The 19,309-nt window shown below is 41.5% G+C and overlaps 2 protein-coding genes across 3 annotated transcripts in view; one reads left to right on the forward strand and one right to left on the reverse strand.

Moving 5' to 3' along the window:
- Xkr9 (XK related 9) overlaps window positions 1-5,907 on the reverse strand; it is a 31,915-nt gene extending 26,008 nt beyond the window's left edge. Inside the window, exons 1-2 of one of the 2 annotated variants that reach the window (XM_040741424.1) lie at window positions 2,094-2,201; window positions 1,859-2,006 (exon numbers count right to left, since the gene is read on the reverse strand). The gene's annotated coding sequence lies outside the window, so the exon portion shown is untranslated. Of the gene's footprint in view, window positions 1-1,858; window positions 2,007-2,093; window positions 2,202-5,723 lie in introns of those variants that run through there. The other variant, XM_040741425.1, reaches the window with a different exon arrangement.
- Window positions 5,908-5,996: 89 nt separating this feature from the next.
- The window catches only part of Lactb2 (lactamase beta 2), a 29,434-nt gene continuing 16,121 nt past the window's right edge, over window positions 5,997-19,309 (forward strand). The window contains exons 1-3 of the mRNA XM_040741426.1: window positions 5,997-6,195; window positions 10,543-10,706; window positions 13,846-13,978. Coding sequence (XP_040597360.1) covers window positions 6,074-6,195; window positions 10,543-10,706; window positions 13,846-13,978 — 419 coding nt within the window. The 5' untranslated portion in view covers window positions 5,997-6,073. The remainder of the gene's footprint in view (window positions 6,196-10,542; window positions 10,707-13,845; window positions 13,979-19,309) is intronic.

Here is a 19,309-nt window from a genome sequence, read left to right on the forward strand (position 1 = left end):
TTTGATTTTAAAAATTACTCTTAGAGTTTTGTTTTAAAAAAATAGATACATGACTTTTGGCTTGGGACTAGGGCAAAAGTACTAAAATGCCACTGAACACATTTCTGCCATTTTTTTTACTATGTATCTATGCAAAATGGGATTCTCAGCACTGACAATTATAAAATATCTATAACTATAAAACCTTGAAGAGGATCTTTATCCTGTAGTGCCAAATATTCAGCCAAGATTGAGTTCCACATGTAAAAAAAAAAAAACAAGCACACTCATCTCATCATTATGGAAATTTTCTTTCATCTTTAGTAAAGTGTAACATTATATGTCTACTAAAAAATTATAGTAAAATAAATTTTCTCTATCATTTACTGTCAATAATGTTTGATCTGATACTGATTTTTGTTTGCCTAGATATATAAAACTGCATAAAAATTTCATGGTTCATGAATGAAAAGAGTTAAGCATTGCTTTATTGAGTTGTCCTGCAGGTTAAAAAAAGAAAACCCACACAGCACATAGAACCCCCTAGAAAAGTACTTGGCACACAGGACTCAAGAAATGGTGGTCATTATTTGTTGTGGGCCTGATTGTCTGTGGAAGCATCTGTACTTCCCAAACTCTGACTTAGTTTTCTTTAATGAGAACTGAAAAGGTTCTTTTTCATGGTGTGAACTCAGAGCTTTGAAACACAAAGGAAATATGATGAGAAAAAAATTAAATGTCAACTGTGGTTTTATCTGAGGAATAAATGACATTTCAGAAAATTGATTTTCTTCATCAGTCTTTACCATATGCTATAAATTAAACGTTTTCCCCCTCAAAATTTACATATTGAATCCCCAATTCCCAAATATGGCCTATTGGGAGATGAGAACTTTAAGGAGACTGATGAGTATAACCACTCTCTGCAGGGCTGGCGGGCCATGCAGTTCAGTGTGGAGAAAACTTGCCTAGCATGAGGCCCAGGGTTTGATCCTCCACGCCTCAAAATGAGGTGGTAAGAAAGGGAGAGGGGCCGGGGAAGGAAAAGACGGCAGAGAAAAGGCTTTGTAAGGATAGAGGCTAAAGCAAGGAGACAGCCATTTCCAGAAACCACCCCTGACAGCTTCCTCATCTTGGACTTTAGTCTCTAAAAGTGTGACTAAACGAATTGTAATCCTATGAGTCTGTGGTGTTCTACATGTGAACCTGAGGAAGTAGTATACTACACTCTAGGAAAACACTTAGCACTCTAAAAGGAAGGAGAAGAAAGAATTACAAAAATGCACACACACACACACACACACAAACTAGTACCTACTGTTTCATATCATTTTCTAATTATATACATTTTGTTTAAAAGTCTACCAGATAATCCTAGAAGGAATTATACTCTACTTATAAAACAAGAATAAAAATCTTAAATTCATTTTCCAGACTTTTCTAGAAAACTATAATCAGATGATTTCAGAATATTAAAAGTTGTCCAAAATTCAATGGTTGAACTGAAATGTCACACAGAATTTTTAATGTAGCTCACTCAGTTATAGATTATTACACATAAGCAGTCTGTGTGTGTATTTATCAGTTCATCCCTAAAGGGAACTCCCTTTGCCTGATATAAGTAAAACCCCAACAGGTTTTTGTTAATTTTACAAGGTACAGTCATTTCTATGAAACAAAAACTGTATTATTGTCAGAACGTTACTTAACAATTTGTTAACAATGTCCACATTATTGATTCAGTCAGATAGAACAGGAATCCAATAGGAAGCAAATCTATATAGCAAGATGATAGACAATGCAGCCATCATAAATACATCCCACAAGTCTCTGAATAACTCTAATTTTAAAATTTATATTACAGAGAGCCCATCTTTACCTCCACAGTTGATCACTGTTCCAATACCACCCGAGTAAAAACACCGCCACCTACAAAATGTAGCTTCTACTTACGGACTCATTGCCCGCTGTATGACTAGCTGGCTGCCAGCCAAAATATATAACCTTTGCCCTAGTACAGGATCACTCTGCAATAAAGCATATATTTAAAAGAATTAAAACTAGGGAAGTTTCACTTAATCAACCACACTTAATTCATGTAACACTAGACTTACTTGTGACAAATCTAAAAGCCTTCTCTAATTCAATGTCTCTTCTTCGAAATCTTCATCTTATTTCTTCACTGAACACAAGAATATGGAGTATACAATCCTTTTGGATCGAGTACTAAAATGAAACCAAAATCACCTGCTAGTCACATGGAGCACTCTCCAATCTGTTGATAAAAGTCCCTCACAGATAAGAAATAGCCCGGTTCCTTTTTTATGTTTAGACTCCAAGCTTTGACATGCATATCATTTAATAGTTAGGAAAATGTCATTTGATGGTGGAAACATCCTATTTGCAAAGCTTCAAATAAAGCAAAATTAAATGTCTAGGAGAAAACCTAACCAAGGAACTAAAACTGAAGGAACAATAAAAAAAATCTCAAGACACTGGAAGATGGAAAGACTGCTCGTGCTCATGGACAGGCAGACCTACTTGTGAAAAAGGCCTTGTTACCAAAAATGACCGACGAACTCAATGTACTCCCATCCAGTGACAATGACTACTTCACAGAATTAGGTAAAAGTCCTAAAATTCACAAAGAAACACAGAAAGCAACATGTTAAAGTAACAAGAGCAATGCTGGAGGTATCATACAATATCCAATCTCAAATTCCAGTACGGAGCCGTAACAGTAAACACAGTGTGTTGTGATCACAAAAGCAGACATGCAGACCAATGAATAGAACAGATAACCTAGGAAGAAACCCACAGTTAGAGCATAACTTGAAGAAAAGACAGTCTCTTCAACAAATGGTGCTGAACTAGGAGGTGGTGGCGCACACCTTTAAGCCCAGCATTTGGGAGGCAGAGGCAGGCAGATCTCTGCGTTCGAGGCCAGTCTGGTCTACAGAGCAAGTTCCAGGTCAGCCAGAGCTACACAAACTCTGTCTCAAAAAACAAACCAAAAAAAAAAAAAACCCACAAAACAAACAAAAAATGGTTCTGAGAAAACTGGATTTCCACAAGTAAACAGATGAAACTAGGTCCATATTTCTCACTCTGCATAAAAATCAATTCAAAGTAGATCAAAGCTTTTAATATAAGACTTGAAACCTTTACATTGCTAGAGGAAATCAGAGGTAAAACACTTCATGATGTAGACAGAGGTAAAGATTTTCTGAACTGGACTACACAAGAAATCAACCCAAGAACTGACAAATTGAATTACATGAAATTAATCCCATTAATTATTTATTAATTACATTAAATTAAGGTGCTTCTGCACAGCAAAGGGAAGGATCACCACTCATCCAGTGGGCATGCCATCTCATACTCCACAGAGTAAGGCAGCCTCACTGCGATTTCTCCCACACACTGCCCACTCAGATTTTCCTTCTGCACAGAGAATTCAGCCTTGATTGTGTCTCAGCACTTGCTGGAGGTACTGTGTAATCACTGATGTAGAAAGATGACACACTATCTCATACATGGTAAAGAAAAGGTCAACATGCTAAAAGTCCCCCTTCTGACGTTCTAGATCCCGATGGCTCAACCTTAGTTGCATATCTCACTACCCAAGGCAAAAAAACATGTAACACTTGTGATGCAGTCTAGGGATGCTGATCAGGTTCATTTTCTCTGCCAGTTAACAAACTAAGAGGCAGGAAAATCTGGAGCTCAGCAGGTGGCAGCAGAGAAACCTCAAGCACTGCAGACAGAATCAGCAGGTGAAGGAAGGTGTTTATAAGGGGTGAGGAGACATGGGTAGCAGACACTCAGAGAAAAGACCCTCTGCAAGGCAGATGGCAGGACTCGGCAGCAACAAAAATCTTGTCTCTTCTCCAGAGCTGGGGGTCTTAAAGCTTCTCAAGAGATTTCCTCTCCTAATTCGCGGTTGGTCAGTTTAAATAAAGCTAGGATGGTTGATTGGCCCACAATTGTTGTATAACATGTCAGGAACATGCCTTGTTGAGCAAGTCCGTTAGCAGGGCCTGCCGATGGGAGACGAAAGTCTACAAAACCTTTGTTTGAAGTTGCCAGGCTTTTGTCTCAAGTCAGGAAAGTGAGGGCAAAGCTGACCATCTTGAAAATTCACTGCCTTTATTACCCTCCCCCTATCTGTCTACCTAACAGATTGTAATTACTAGTCTCTCAATAGCATAGCAAAAGGGCACATAACATTGTTCTTTTTTTTTCTGGAGTTGCCAGCAGGATTATGGGTGAGGGGTTGCTTATAAGAATCAGGGATGATTCAAAAGCAGCTGCATTACCAAAAAGCCCACCCCAGCATGGAGAATGACTCTAACCCGTCAAACTACAAAAAACGGTGTTTGGACCACAGAACTACCGGCAAGCTATGTTACAGTTTTCAGTAATCATCTTCCATATTTGCTATAAATAAATATTGGTAGGATGAAAACACCTGATATATATGATTTTGATGGTTACCTCAGTACTTTTTAAAGGACATACTGTGGGTCACAAAAATGACATGTGATAATTTCAATAACACTTTTCAAATTAAGCTCATTCTTGAGACACAAAACAGAAATGTATTCCACATACCAAACATATATTTCAACTACTCTGAAATATTGAACTATTAATCTGTGAAGTCATTGAGTATCCTAAAAGTCAGACTAAAATATCAGACGTAGCAATCATTCAATTCTTTCTAAAAGGAGTAGGCTAAGGTAGTGAATATACTCTACATGTCTTTGGTTGTACACATGTCTTACAACTTGATGGAGAGCACAGAATCTGGCCATTTTCTTGTAGGTAACTTATAACTCAATTTTTTTTTGTTTTGCTTTGTTTTTTGAGACAGGGTTTCTCTGTGACTCTGGAGGCTGTCCTGGAACTAGCTCTTGTAGACGAGGCTAGTCTAGAACTCACAGAGATCCGCCTGCCTCTGCCTCCAAAGTGCTGGGATTAAAGATGTGTGCCACCAGTGCCCAGTTTATAGCTCAAATTTTTTAAGTGGGAAGCAATAGTTAATACTTGCCAATTAAAAAATATACTTCATTACAGAGAAAATAAGTCACTTTTACCTTGGATACAAAACTGGCCTATTTCTCTGGACAAGTGGGTAGGATAGAGAGAAAGATGGGTGGGCCCCTCCAGGCTCCACAAATGAGATCCAACACAGAGCTGGGTTCTCCCAAATTCCATCTTACACTTATAAAATGGGGATAAATTGTGTCTGACAAAGTAGTAGGGGACCACTTGGGAATTTAAGAGTTGGCCTGGGGAGATAGCTCAGTTGGTAAAGAGCTTGCCTTGTAAACACTGAGTTTGATCCCACAGAACCTACATAAAAATGTGGGGCTTAATGTCACATTTTTATAACACCAGTACTGGGGAGACAGGGTAATCCCTGGGGCTGTGAACAGTTTCAAGATCTAGCCTAAGTGGCTACTCCCGGCCGGTGACCTAGAGGTAGATGGATGTCCTTAAGGATGCCACCTGAAGTTGTCTTCTGGCCTCCACAGGCATGCACATTTTTTTTTTTGGTACTGTTGTTGACGATTCAAAGGGGGTGAGATGGGGTGGGGTGGCGCTTCGCAAGAAGCACTCGGGTAGAAATGCTAGGTTAGCATAAGTTCCGCCAGTTATTGTACCCCGGCACTGCCTAAAACCGGCCTGCCCTTCCTTCCAGGGTTGAGTGCTCACTAACTACCCCCAGAGCTGCCTACCTTTACTTCCCCCGCAGCTTAACTTCCCAACCCACTAATGTCACCCGTCGTCGTGCATATGCCCGACTACTTGGGCACAAAGTCCGGAGAGACGCCAGGCTCTGAGGGCTGGTCATGAACCTTCACGCCTCCTGAGGCCACCTCGGGCCACAACCACAGGGAACGCCCTCCGGCGGCTGCCAGAAAGGCGGGCCCCGTCACGTGACGAAGGCCCCGCCCCCTCCCCTGCCAATCCGCCACGGGCCGCCTCCCGCGGCCTCACGTGACCGCCGCCGCCCTGCCCACCGGGGCCGGGGCGCGCGGCGCACAGTGACCTGAAATCTGGTCGCCAGGGGCAGGCCGGGGTGAAGATGGCGACAGTTCTGCAGCGCATCGAGCGGCTGTCCAGTCGGGTGGTGCGCGTGCTGGGCTGTAACCCGGGTCCCATGACCCTGCAAGGCACCAACACGTACCTGGTGGGGACCGGCAGCAGGTAAACGTCCCCTCCCCGCAGCCAGCGCGTTCCCCGAGCCGAAAGAAAGGACACTCACTGTTTCTGAATCACCGTTTGCTTGCGGTCTCGCTGCCCGCAGATGGTGGCAGTGTTGATTTGGGATCTCCAGGAGTTAGCTTGTGGGACCCTGTATGTTGGTGCACGACTGGAATCCAGTGCCTGGCATGCAGAGGCAGGAGGGTCACCACAAGTTCGAGGCCATCCTGGTCTGCATAGTCAATTCAGGCATGGTAGGGCCGTATAGCAAGGCCCTTACCCCCGTGCCCCAAAAGTTTACAGTATTTGCTTCTCTGATTTTGTTTTGCCCAGAGCCTCCCGTTGTGGAAGCTATTGACAATGCTCAAGCCATTTCCATACAGTAGAGGGCAGAATTTTACTTCCAAAATTCAACCAGAGTCTGTAAAAGAACCCAGCCCATGGGTAGGAGAAACTAACTCATTTTGCTTTTTCTTCTAATTGCTTATTGCAAGCATTGCTTGTCTGCATCTAAAGTCTCTACTATATATACCCTACTTGAGTAAAAGAACTTTACAAGCAGCCAGCTATAAGGAAATGGAAGTATTCCAAGTCAAGTAGGCAAAGGGTTAACCCAGAGTGAACAAGGCCAGGGTCAAGTACAGGACCTTTAGACTTCCAGCACACTTAAGGGGGACAGAAAATTAAGCATCAGAGTGCCTAACCTCTTAGGGTACAGTGGGCACACAGATATTCTCTTTGGCTTGTCATTTAAAACTCACTCTGAAGTCAGTACCTAAGATGGAAATTGCAGACAGTTCGAAAGCCCTAGAGTTCCCTTGGAGAGTGCCATGTTGGAGATCCGTGGAGGGTCCCAGTAAATTCTACACAACCTGCTTTTCTTCGTGAGCTAAAATAGAAGTTCTGTTGCATTTAGAGACTACACTATGTGAAAAATTAATACTGTATCCTTAGACATTTGAATCACACTCAGAATCACAAAATGCTTATGCTGAAAAAGACTTAAAAAACTGAATTAATTGGGGAAGAACAGGTTCATAGTCTCCCATCTTAAGCAACTTAACAGTTACTCAGAATGAATGGATTTACTAGAGCTATTTAAATTATAATTTTATTTTTATAGGATATTTAAGTGATAAGTAAAGCTAAAATAATGTGCAGATAATGTTCCTCAACATAATCTAAAGTGTGACTAGAAACAAATATTACTGGGTCTAGATCAGATGTTCCAAAATTTGGGTTCACTATTCCACTTCACACACACAAAAAAAGGTCTACGGCTATAGGTGGCTTCTGTATCGTTAAACTCAAGATCATTTTTATATTTTTGTTTCTGTTAACTGTGGGACCCCTTGGCCATTCCCTCCTTGATTGGCTAACATTGTATCCTCTGACTGCTTTTCTCAAATTCTCCTTATTTATCGGATCTTTGCATTTCTCTAAATGCAATCTTATCATTTTTTAATGGCATTTATTTGTATATGGGGGGAGGCCTCACACACCATGGCTGGAATATTGAAATCAGAAGATAATTTTTAGGAAGTAATTCTTTCCCCTTACCCTGTCATCCTGAGGATCAAACTTGGGTTGTTAGAGTTGGCAGCAAGCACCTTTACCCACTGATGATGGGGGATGTCCTTCTGTGTATATGTTTCTCTTATTGGTTGATGCATAAGACACTGATTGGCCAGTAGCCAGGCAGGAAGGATAGGCTGGACTACAAGAGGAAGGAGAAGGAGAGAGGGAAGCCACGAGGGAGACGCCATGTAGAGACTGGGAAGATTGGGTGTACCAGGTGTGCTCTAGTAAGATAAGACCATGTAGAAATATCTAGATTAGTAGTTATGTGTTACTAATTAAGAGAACTAGCCTGTAAAGAAGCCCTAGATATTGGCCAACAATTTGTAAAATAATACACTTAGCTATCTCGATTGCCTAGTCCTAAGGTCTTTGATGACTAATCATGACTGTCAACTTTACTGAATTTAGAATCACCTAGAATACAAACTTTTGGGAAGGAATTTCAAGAAAGGTTTAACTAAGGTAGAAAGCCCTTCCTGAATAGCAAAGACATACCATTCCTAAACTGAATTTTAAAAAGAGAAAACAAGTATATCAACAAGTATACCACTGAATCTCTCTCTGACTATGTACAAAATATGGCCAGCTGTCACTTCTGCTGCCAGAGCTAGAATGGCTCTTGCCTTCACACCTTCTCTTCCATAATGGCCTGTGTCCTCAAGCTGAACCAAAATAAACCCTTCCTTCAATCGCTTTTGTTGGACATTGTGTCACAGCAATGAAAAAAGTAACTTGTACACCACTCATATTTGTACACCATTGTTCGGGCAGTCTTACCTGCTTCCTTGGTATCACCTATAATCTCCTTACTAATAACACATCTAAACAGAAGCCAACTTCATCAGGCTCATAGCTGGATGCATTCGTAAATTTCCTGCATCGTCCGTTTTTCAAACTGAACTCAACTTTCCTGTTAAAGTTAAGCCCAGGTGCTCCTGAATTGGTGGTCCCTGTTGTGGTAAACAGAATCACCCACCCATGTATCTGATCGAACAAAATGCCTAAACACTTTCACTAACATTTCCCTGCTCCTGGCACACATCCAAGCCATCTTGAAAATCTGTAACTACTATCAACCAATTCAATTCTGTGTAGGCATCTGTATTAGGCTCTCACTGGCTTCCTCTGCCCCTCAGTCCATTCTCCCAAATGTAGCTATTTTGTCCATCTTAAATGGCTCTGGCCCAGCCATGCTGGCTGGCCTTCCCAGAAGAGCCACATTATACCCGGCAGACTGTGATTTATACTGTCTTTCTTTTCTACGTAGTCATCCCATTGAAACATAACCTCAGCCAGGATTTATTCTGTACCTCCAGCACAATGCCTTGTACAGCAGAGGGAATATAGTGAATACTTGCTGAGTATTGCTAACAATTCTCTCTTAATTTTGTCTTTTTTTATTCTTGAAATACTGAGAACTTTAGCTCTTCATCCTCCCGTGTTTTGATCAATTTATAGATATCACAGTTCACTGCATTCCTAGTAGACCTACTTTGATATTTAATATGGAGGCACTCAACAAGCATTCTTCCTCTGTTCAAGAACCTCTGATAGCTGAAATTCTAATCTTTCCTATCATAATTGTACATACTTTGAGGACAGAAAAAGGCCATAGAGTTTAGAATAATTTCAGAGTGGATATTATTATATTTTGAGTATCTCTTATATACGTACTATATCTACATAAATTTCCCCTCCCCCTCCCACTTCTCCTGCATCCCTGCTCTCTCAGATTCATGGCCTCTTATTTAATTATTATTGCTACATATATACATATACAACCTGCCGGGTCCTTTTAGTATTGCTCCTATGTGTATGTGTTTAGGGCTGACCACTTAGAACCTATCAGAGAGCCCTTCCCTACACCATACAGTCTCACCCGAATAACTCCCAAACATGGGTGAAGAAAGATGATACCAATAGACATGGCAAACTGGATAGAGAAAAGCCCTCCAGGCCTCAACTTTATAACAGATGAAGATCTTTACAAAAACCACAACCAATCAACATAGAGATGATTCTCCCTCTCAACCATTACTTCCCTATAGCTCTTTTGCATTTAGAGGAATGCAAAGATCCTTATTCATCTGTTGCAAAGAGATGTTTCCTTAATGGGGTTGAGGGATGCTTATCTGTGGATATAAACCTCTCAACAAGAGGGAAACCATGCCTGGTACTAGAAACCTAGCCAACTACTCAGTGCTAGTGAGCTGTTATTGTAGGAGAATCTACAGTGTCTAATTTAGTAAGCCAGCATGATCCTAATGGCAGCCTATAAATGTATCCTTTCACAGACAGAGAAGACCACATTTCTCTAAGGATGCTGCTAAGTCAAATTCTATGAGATACTTGAAGAATTTATAAACTATCTGGAAGGCAGAGTAGATAAGAGCACATATTCTGGAATCAGAAAACCTGAGTTTGAATGCTGAGTCTACCATTTTATTACAGAGTAACAGCAGGCAAGTTATTTAACTTCTGAATGTAATGATGAAAAGCCTGCCTTAGGAATACAGTTGGAATGGCCTGTGTTAACTTTAATTGTTATACAAGCACTTGAGATCACTTCTGACAGCCCTGGTTCACATTTATATTTAACTATAATTCCTTTCTAAGAACCCCTGTACAGTAAGGTCACTTTAAACTGAAGTAATATGTTAAAAGCAAAAATTTATATTTTCTTGAATTTAATGCAAGTTATCTGTGTAAAAAAATATGCTAATGTGAACTCCAGGTTCCAATTGTGATTGTCTTCCTTGGCATTTCTAGGAGAATCCTCATTGACACTGGAGAGCCATCAATTCCAGAATATATCAGCTGTTTAAAGCAAGCCTTGACTGAATTTGACACAGCAATCCAAGAAATCCTAGTGACTCATTGGCATTGCGATCATGCCGGAGGCATAGTAGATATCTGTGAAAACATCAGTAATGGTAAGCAGAAGACATGAAGATCACTGAGAAAGGCTATGCTTGAAAGATAATTTATAATTTAAGCTTTCAACTATGTTGATTGTTTTTTTTTTAATTGATATGACTTGAATACTGTCAATTTTAACATAGGTGTCACGGAAATCTCGGTTTTCTTTCAAGTTCTTTCTCTCTTCCTCTGCACCCCAGTGATAAAGCTAAGCTTTAGTTTAGTCTCTGTGACAACTCCAGTTTCAAACTTACTAACGAACAACTGTTACGCATTTACCCTGTGGCAGGTACTGTACCAAACACTTCACATGGGCGCTATAAGGTTGTTGCTGTTATTGTCTGTTCCCAGCAGATTAGCTGGGCCTTACAGAACCATAGGACAGTTGCTAAGATATATGGAGATCTGGGCAGCATATCAGTGTATCGATCATTTTTTTCTCCCTGAAACCTATTTAGTGCTGACATTTTACCTGTCCTCTTAATTACTTTATCCTATTCCTAGATTGAGACATTCATTAAACAAACATGTGGGTGCCTGCTATGCGTCAGGTATTATGAACAAAGCCGAGTATGCTGTCAGAGAGCTTTTGTTCTACAGATTGAACATCCCTAATCCAAAATGCACTAGCCTGATGCCACAGTTGAAAAATCCCATGCTGGACGCCAGTCAAAATACAAACACCCTGAGAGTATTGTAGAACATTACCTTTGGGATTGTTCTAATGGAACAATAGTTTTAGGCTCCATACAAAATAAAATATTTATATAATTATCATTCAGTTGATAAAAAGAAATATAGAAGAGAAATTTGACACAACTTTTTATAGCTACTAACAGTTTAATGTTTTCTTGAGAAAGGTCTTGTCTATCTTTGTAGGCCTTACTGAAGCTGCACAGGCTGTGTGCAAATGTAGGTTGATTGCATTGAAATGGTACCAAGAAAGTTTGTATTAATCATTTCCTTATTTCTTCTCTAAATCCCCAGTCACTATATTCTTATTCCCTTCAGTTGTACTGTAGTCTGCCCTGCTCCGTATTGCTTTATTGTTTATGTAATGGTATGACGGATATGGGCATGTAGTTTTCAGTGCTGACTACCTGTACTGTTTTTTTAGCTACATGTATTTTATTGGCCATACTAAAATATATAAATGCCATTTATACAATTTCTTTGGCAAGACAGTAAATTTGAAGCAACAGATGACAGATTTTTTTTCCCAAAAAAAAAAACAGTTTAGGGCCAGGCAGTGGTGGCACATGCCTTTAATCCCAGCACTCGGGAGGCAGAGGCAGGCGGATCTCTGTGAGTTCGAGGCCAGGCTGGACCGATAGCCTCCAAAACAATACAGAGAAACCCTGTCTCGTAAAAACCAAAAAAAAAAAAAAAAACAAACAGTTTAGGGCAGGAGATATGGCTCAATGGTTAAAAGTGTGTCCTACTCTTTCAAAGGATCTGAGTTCGGTTCCCAGCACATGTCAAGCAGCTCATAACCACCTGTAAGTCCAGCTCCAGAGGCTCCGAGGCTAGCTCTCTAGTTCACTGGGCACACTGCACACAGACATACATACAGACATACAGACATACATACATACATACATACATACATACATACATACATACATACAAAAACAAAACAAGTCTTTAAATTAGAAACAATAAATATGGACCGGGTGTTGGTGGCACACGCCTTTGCTTTCTTTCTTTCTTTTTTCTTTTTGGTGGTGCAGGCCTTTAATTCCAGCACTTGGGAGGCAGAGGCAGGAGGATCTCTATGAGTTCGAGGCCAGCCTGGTCTACCGATCGAGTTCCAGGACAGCCTCCAAAACAATACAGAGAAACCCTGTCTCAAAAAACCAAAAGAAGAAAACAAAACAATTAAGTTTGGGCCATGACTTTAATTACAGCACCCTGGAGACAGAGTCAGGTAGATCTTTGAGTTGGAGGCCAGCCTGATCTACAGAGCAAGTTCCAGGACAGCCAGGGCTACACAGAGAAACTGTGTTCAAAAGACAACAAAAAAACAAAATCCTAGACAGTATAACTTACAGATGTCGTGTCTCCCTCTGTTTCCAGCCCTGACCTTTGTATCTTCCAGCTGGACTGTGGCAGCCATCCCTCCAGGTTCTATTTGATCCGCCCTCCACTGTCAACGTGGACAGCTGCCGTACTGGCCTGTTAATACTGCCACATTACCTTATTAAACACTGTACAGTGGCCGCAGTGGCCAAGTTTAAATTCCTCTCTCCTGTCAGCTAGCCCATGTAACCTGTGCAGCTTTTCTCCACTCTTCCCAGCAGTAGTTGGCATTAGACAAGATGGTAGTATTGTCACACCTACCCCACACCCACTCCTTAGGCTGGGCTCCTGCTTACAGGTTTTCCCCTGTACCTTTACCCAGCCTATTTATCCTGTAAGTCATATCTCAACTTCTGTCTGGGTCCCGGATTCTTTCTCAGTAGCACGTTCCTTGTGTACACTCCTGTTGTGTTCTTAGCCGAGCTGTCTCTTCAGGATTCCAGGGGCATTCACTGTAGGTCTTCATTCCATATGAAAGCTTCATATCCCCGACTCTGTCAGATGTTAAGTGCTTTTGTTCTCTGTATTCACTGTCCTGGTTAAATGAGTGACACTTAGGATTGGTAAAGTATGATTTTTGTTTCTATCAGTGAGGAGTCCTGTGTGTTAAACTCATCTTAAAGGTTTATTGTCCTAGCATCTGGGAGCCGTTTTAGCACTGACAGCACAGGCGGTCTGATTATTAGCTGCTGCCATGACTCCTTTACTCCTAAGTGGGTTCTTAGATAAAGAAAAGTGGTCATGTTCCATTCATGCATCTCCCCATCACCTCCCTGGAGTCAAATGCCAGCTGAGATTATGGAGAACTACTTTGAAATTTTTACACAGAATAGAAACGGCTAGAAAATCACAGAGGCTTTTATGTGGCCCACAGGGGCATGGGAGAATAAAACACTCTGGAAATAGATGAAGTTAGTTTCATCTCAGAGACACGTGGCTTTAATTCTTCCTATCTCTCTGTTGTCTTGCTGCCAATGTTTTATGTAACCATTAGTGGGTGTTGCCTGTGTGGATGCTGAGCTCTTCAAAAGCTAAATCAGTTAGAGTATAATTTAACATATTTACATGTTTTAGGACTAGACACTACCTATTGCATTAAAAAACTCCCACGGATTCCTTACAAAGAAGAAATTATAGGAGATGGAGAACAGCAATATGTTTACATAGAAAATGGAGACTTGATTAAGACTGAGGGAGCCACTCTCAGGTAAGTAAATATCCCTTAGGAAACATGAGGGGCCTGTGTGTGTGTGTGTGTGTGTATATATATATATATATATATATATATATATATATATATATATATATGTATTAGAAAGAGGGTCGAAGGTAGAGCTAGGTATATTTGCCTGTGTGTGTGAAGAATCATGAATCTGACACACTTAATGCTCTCAGGAAAGAGAAGGGGCTTGCTTACAAAGTCAGAAAAGGAAAACATTCCACTCTGTCTACTCTCTTTATGCTACCTAGTAAGTTCCAGGTCAGCTTGGGCTACAGTGTGAGACACTGTCTCAAAAAAGCACATTTATTTATTTTAAGTTAACATTCCCCCTTGGGTGATTGAGGGATCTACCTGAACCTCAATGCAGGGCTTTCCCAATGCTCTCACTTTGAGAAAGAGACCCAGACCTGTTGTAAATACTTTGGGGTAGACCCATGACCCCTCACGGCCTGTGTCTGGGATAAAGCATTTCTAACTCCGATATTCTGAGCCTGAACTAGTGATAGTGCTGTCTCCTAGACTTGGTCTCGCCTTCAGCTCCCAGAACATCCCCTCTTCTCTGCAGGTGGAATGTTATTCAGGGTGACCTTTACCCTTTCCACTGTTGTTCACCTTTACCATTCCCCTGACTCTTTACCACACTGGGCTAGATTTTGCCTTAGAAGTGTTTATCAGGGGCAGCAAGACGCTCAGTGGGTAAAAAAACACTTGCTGTCAAGTTTGATGACCTGTGTTCAGTCACTTGGACCTCCATGATAGAAGGAAAAAAAACTGACCGTTAAAAGCTGGTCTTCCACCCACCCACACACATACCATGACCCCACCCAACCCACACATACAAATAAATAAAAGTGTAATTTTAAAAATATTAAAATGACTATGGGGCTGCTGGCAGTGGAACCAGTATTTATCCTAGTGCACAAATGGGCTTTGGGAGCCCATTCCCTATGGAGGGATACTCTCTCAGCCTACATAGTGCGGGGAGAGCCTAGGTCCTGCCCCAAATGATGTGACAGACTTTGATGATCCCCCATGGGAGGCCTCAGTCTCCCTGAGGAGTGGATGGGAGGTGGGATGGGGGGATGGAGGGAGGAGTAGGAAGACAGGAGGGAGAGGGAACTGGGATTGGGATGTAAAATAAAATTGTTTTTAATTTAAATAAAAATTAATTTAAAAAGTAAAATGAACCATTTGTTACTGATGTCCCCTCTTCATGTCTATTGCTGCTATTTTCTCCCTATCCTTCCATCTCCAGGTTTTCCTGTCGAGGCTCCCTCATTCCCATTTCACTTGGACCGTTGATGATTCCCACTATCTACAAGACAATGTTTACTGTCCCTACAGTTCCACAGCTCTGGTCTTAACTCCCACTACCCACTCGTGGGATTGGTGTCTTCCCTTTTCCTGAGCATCACAACTTTCCTCGGACTTTTCTCCTTGGAAACTATTGTTTGCCCAGGTCACAAGTTACTGTGAGCATCCCTTCTGACCAGAATCAATGGCTCCCTCCTCCAGCTCTCCTATAATTCTTGATATTTCTTTAAAGCACTTAATAGTCATGTTATAGTTTGTGTATGTGAGTAGGTGTCTTCTGACAATTCACAGTAGTAGTTTATGCCAGTTACCATAGCAAGCTAGCTTAGAAATATAATGGTTCAGACATTAAAAAAATTTCTTAGTCACATTAAGTCTCCCTCCCAAAATTCCTGTTTTGTGAGTGGCTTCAAGATGTTCAGCAGGACCTTGATTTGGGTTTCTTTGATCTTGTGACTCGCCACTCCTCTGCACTTGGCTTTCAAAGTCCCCATGCTTAGCTCAACACAGCAAATAGAAAAGAGCATAGAGAAGATATCATGTAGGAGGTTATGGGTCAAGCTTTCTGTTACATTAGCTATAAATTCAGTCATGTGCCACACCAGATTATACAGATTCGAGGACATTAACCTCGTGCTCAAGAGAAAGGAGAAGTAGGGTAGGTAGGTAGCTAGTCTTCCTCTCACACAGGTGTATACCAAGTTGATCTTTGTAGCCTCAGTCCCTGGCACATAGAAGTCACCAAATATATCCTATGGATAGCGTCTTTAAATAGGCAAGTGGATGTGCAGTTGAATGAAAGGGGAAATGAAACAATGAGTAGCCATTGTACCTTTCCAGACCAGTATCCTCTTTTAACCAAGGTGCCAGTGATTTTTAAAAATCTCTGATATAATTTATATACCAGCTAGTTTGGGATAGACTTCTTAAAATACTCTTCTTCACACACACACACACACACACACACACAGAGACAGAGACAGAGAGACGAGAGAGACAGAGACAGAGAAATGTACTTAGTACCATTTTACTTGGTTGGCATCTAAAAGGCCCTGGTTTTAATTCCTGGTGCTGCAGAAAAACAAAACACAGAACAGATAGGCAGGTGCTTGATTAAATTTTCTCATAATAACAAATTTTCTATTGCTGTGACAAAACACTGTGACCAAGCCAAGTTTATAAAAGAAAACATGCAGTTGGGCTTAAAGTTTCAGAGGGCTGGAGTTCATAACGCAAAGCAAAGGTGTCTGAGCACCTACATCCTGATCTGCAAACAGGGACAGAAAGGGCTCTACCATATGTCCCCGAACAGATGTTGTTGTTTATTTCCAAGACAAGGGAACCCACTCTGTAGACCAGGCTGTCCTCAAACTTAGAGATCCATCTACCACTGCCTCCCAAGTGCTGGGATTAAATGCGTATGCCACCATGACTAGCTTAAAATTGTAAAAGTCTTTATAGTTTCATTAGTTAATATTGAGGATTTGGTTATAATTTATTTTTTGACAAAGGGGGACTCCAACGTTAGTTATTTTATTTTTCTAAATACTGTCATTTAGCCGGGCAGTGGTGGCGCATGCCTTTAATCCCAGCACTCAGGAGGCAGAGGCAGGCGGATCTCTGTGAGTTCGAGGCCAGGCTGGACCTACAGCCTCCAAAACAATACAGAGAAACTCTGTCTCGAAAAACCAAAAAGAAAAAAGAAAAAAAAAATACTGTCATTTAATAGCTAACGTGTCAAATGTCCTACAAATTCTAGAGAGATGAGCTTGTTTTTTTGCCGTAGCTTCAGTACCTATTTGCACTTATATAGTATTGAAGCACAATTGCACTTCTTCATTTTATTGGCTCAATGTGTTTCTTATTCTATTTGTTAATATATTCACTACTGTTTTATAACAGTACTGGTGAGTTGGGTAATTTATTAGTCAAGTGTCTCCAAAGATACAGAATAAAAATTTGTTAGAAAAGAATTTAGAGAATCAAAAGAAGCCCCAAGTGACAGAACTAGGGTTGAAAGCCAGTCCAGACAGGATAGAACTTGTTAGAAGGTAGACGACAAGGGGAGAGTCCTCCTGGAAGATGAAATTGAGGGAGCTCCTGATGCATTAAGAAAGGGAAAGAAGCCAGGCAGTAGTGGTGCCACCTTTAATCCCAGCATTCAAGAGGTAGAGACAAGTGGATCTCTGAAGTTCAAGTTCATCCCGCTCTACAGAGCGAGTTCTAGAGCAACCAGGACTACACAGAAAAATGCCGAAAGTTATAAGAGCTGGGCAGTGGTGGAGCACGCCATTTATCCCAGCACTTGGGAAATAGGCAGGTTGACTGGTTCAAGGCCAGTCTGGTCTACAAAGCAAGTTCCAGGACAACCAGGGCTGTTATACAAAAAAAAACCCTGTCTGGAAAAAGAAAGAAAGAAAGAAAGAAGGAAGGAAGGAAGGAAGGAAGGAAGGAAGGAAGGAAGGAAGGAAGGAAGGAAGGAAAGAAAGAAGGAAAGAAAGAAAGCTAGAAGACAGGATTTTGAATGCTTTTTGCCATAAATGGTCAATGTTTGTAGAAATAGATACGTTCAATATTATTTAAACATTTTACAGTATGATACATGTTTTAAAACACAACATAGCATGCCATAAATAAGTAAATAAGTACAGCTTTTATATTTTGTTAATTAAAAGGGGCTTTGTATTTGTTTTTAAGTTTCTTGGTTGGCCATAGTGGCATCTGTACCTGTAACACCAGCACCTGAGAATCTGAAGCAGGAGGATCATGAGTTAGAGATAGTTGAGACCTCAGAGCAAGACCCTGTCAGAAAAGAAAGACATGAGTGAATGAGTAAGCAAATGAGTGAGTGAGTGAGTGCATGAGTGAGTGAGTGAGTGAGTGAGTGCATGAGTGAGTGAGTGAATGAGTGAGTGAGTGAATGAGTGAGTGAGTGCATGAGTGAATGAGTGAGTGAGTGCGTGAGTGAGTGAGTGAGTGAATGAGTGAGTGCGTGAGTGAGTGAGTGAGTGCATGAGTGAATGAGTGAGTGCGTGCGTGAGTGAGTGAGTGAGTGAGTGCATGAGTGAGTGAGTGCGTGCGTGAGTGAGTGAGTGAGTGAGTGCATGAGTGAGTGAGTGAGTGCATGAGTGAGTGAGTGAATGAGTGAGTGCGTGAGTGAGTGAGTGAGTGCGTGTGTGCGTGAGTGAGTGAGTGAGTGCATGAGTGAGTGCGTGCGTGAGTGAGTGAGTGAGTGAGTGAGTGAGTGAGTGAGTGCATGAGTGAGTGAGTGAGTGCATGAGTGAGTGAGTGAGTGATGAGTGAGTGAGTGAATGAGTGAGTGAGTGACTGAGTGAGTGAGTGCATGAGTGAGTGAGTGCATGAGTGAGTGAGTGAGTGAGTGAGTGAGTGCATGAGAGCAGTGCCCTCTGTCTTCTTAGGACCCTTGGCTAGGTGGGAAGACAGAACTGACAAAGACAGAATGGCAGGGGAACAGTAGATCTAATGCTTTTATGAAGCACTGGAGTGTTCACAAATTCACAAGGAACACTACCTATTTTCATGCTGTTTGATGGAGTAAACAGTCATAGAGAAGTGTGGCTGGACAAGAGGTGACCTTGGCTTCAGACCTTCTTCTCCAGAAGAGGCTGTCTGTATCTGATCATGAAGCTGGCGCCTCTCAGGAGAAAGTCAAGAACGCCTCATACGTTTGAAGCTTAGACAAGGTGGGGAAGGCATTGGGAGGTCAGAGAAACCCTCCGCTTTTCTGGTTCTCTGATGCCCTCTGCTTGGCCCACCCAGGACGCAACAGGTGCCATATTTCAGAGTAGGCTGCTGTAGGTCCTGTCATTGGAAGAAGCCCCTGGAGGCTGCAGAGGTGATTCAGTGGTTAAGAGCACCAACTGGTCTTACAGAGGACCCAGGTTAGGCTCCCAGCACCAGCATAATGGCTCAACCACCTGGTATGCAAGCTTAGGGGATCCTACACTTTCTAATGAACGCTGTAGGCACTAGGCACACACA

Source organism: Mesocricetus auratus, unplaced genomic scaffold, assembly GCF_017639785.1.
Source record: "Mesocricetus auratus isolate SY011 unplaced genomic scaffold, BCM_Maur_2.0 Super-Scaffold_6730, whole genome shotgun sequence".
In the NCBI taxonomy this organism is placed as follows: Eukaryota; Metazoa; Chordata; class Mammalia; order Rodentia; family Cricetidae; genus Mesocricetus; species Mesocricetus auratus.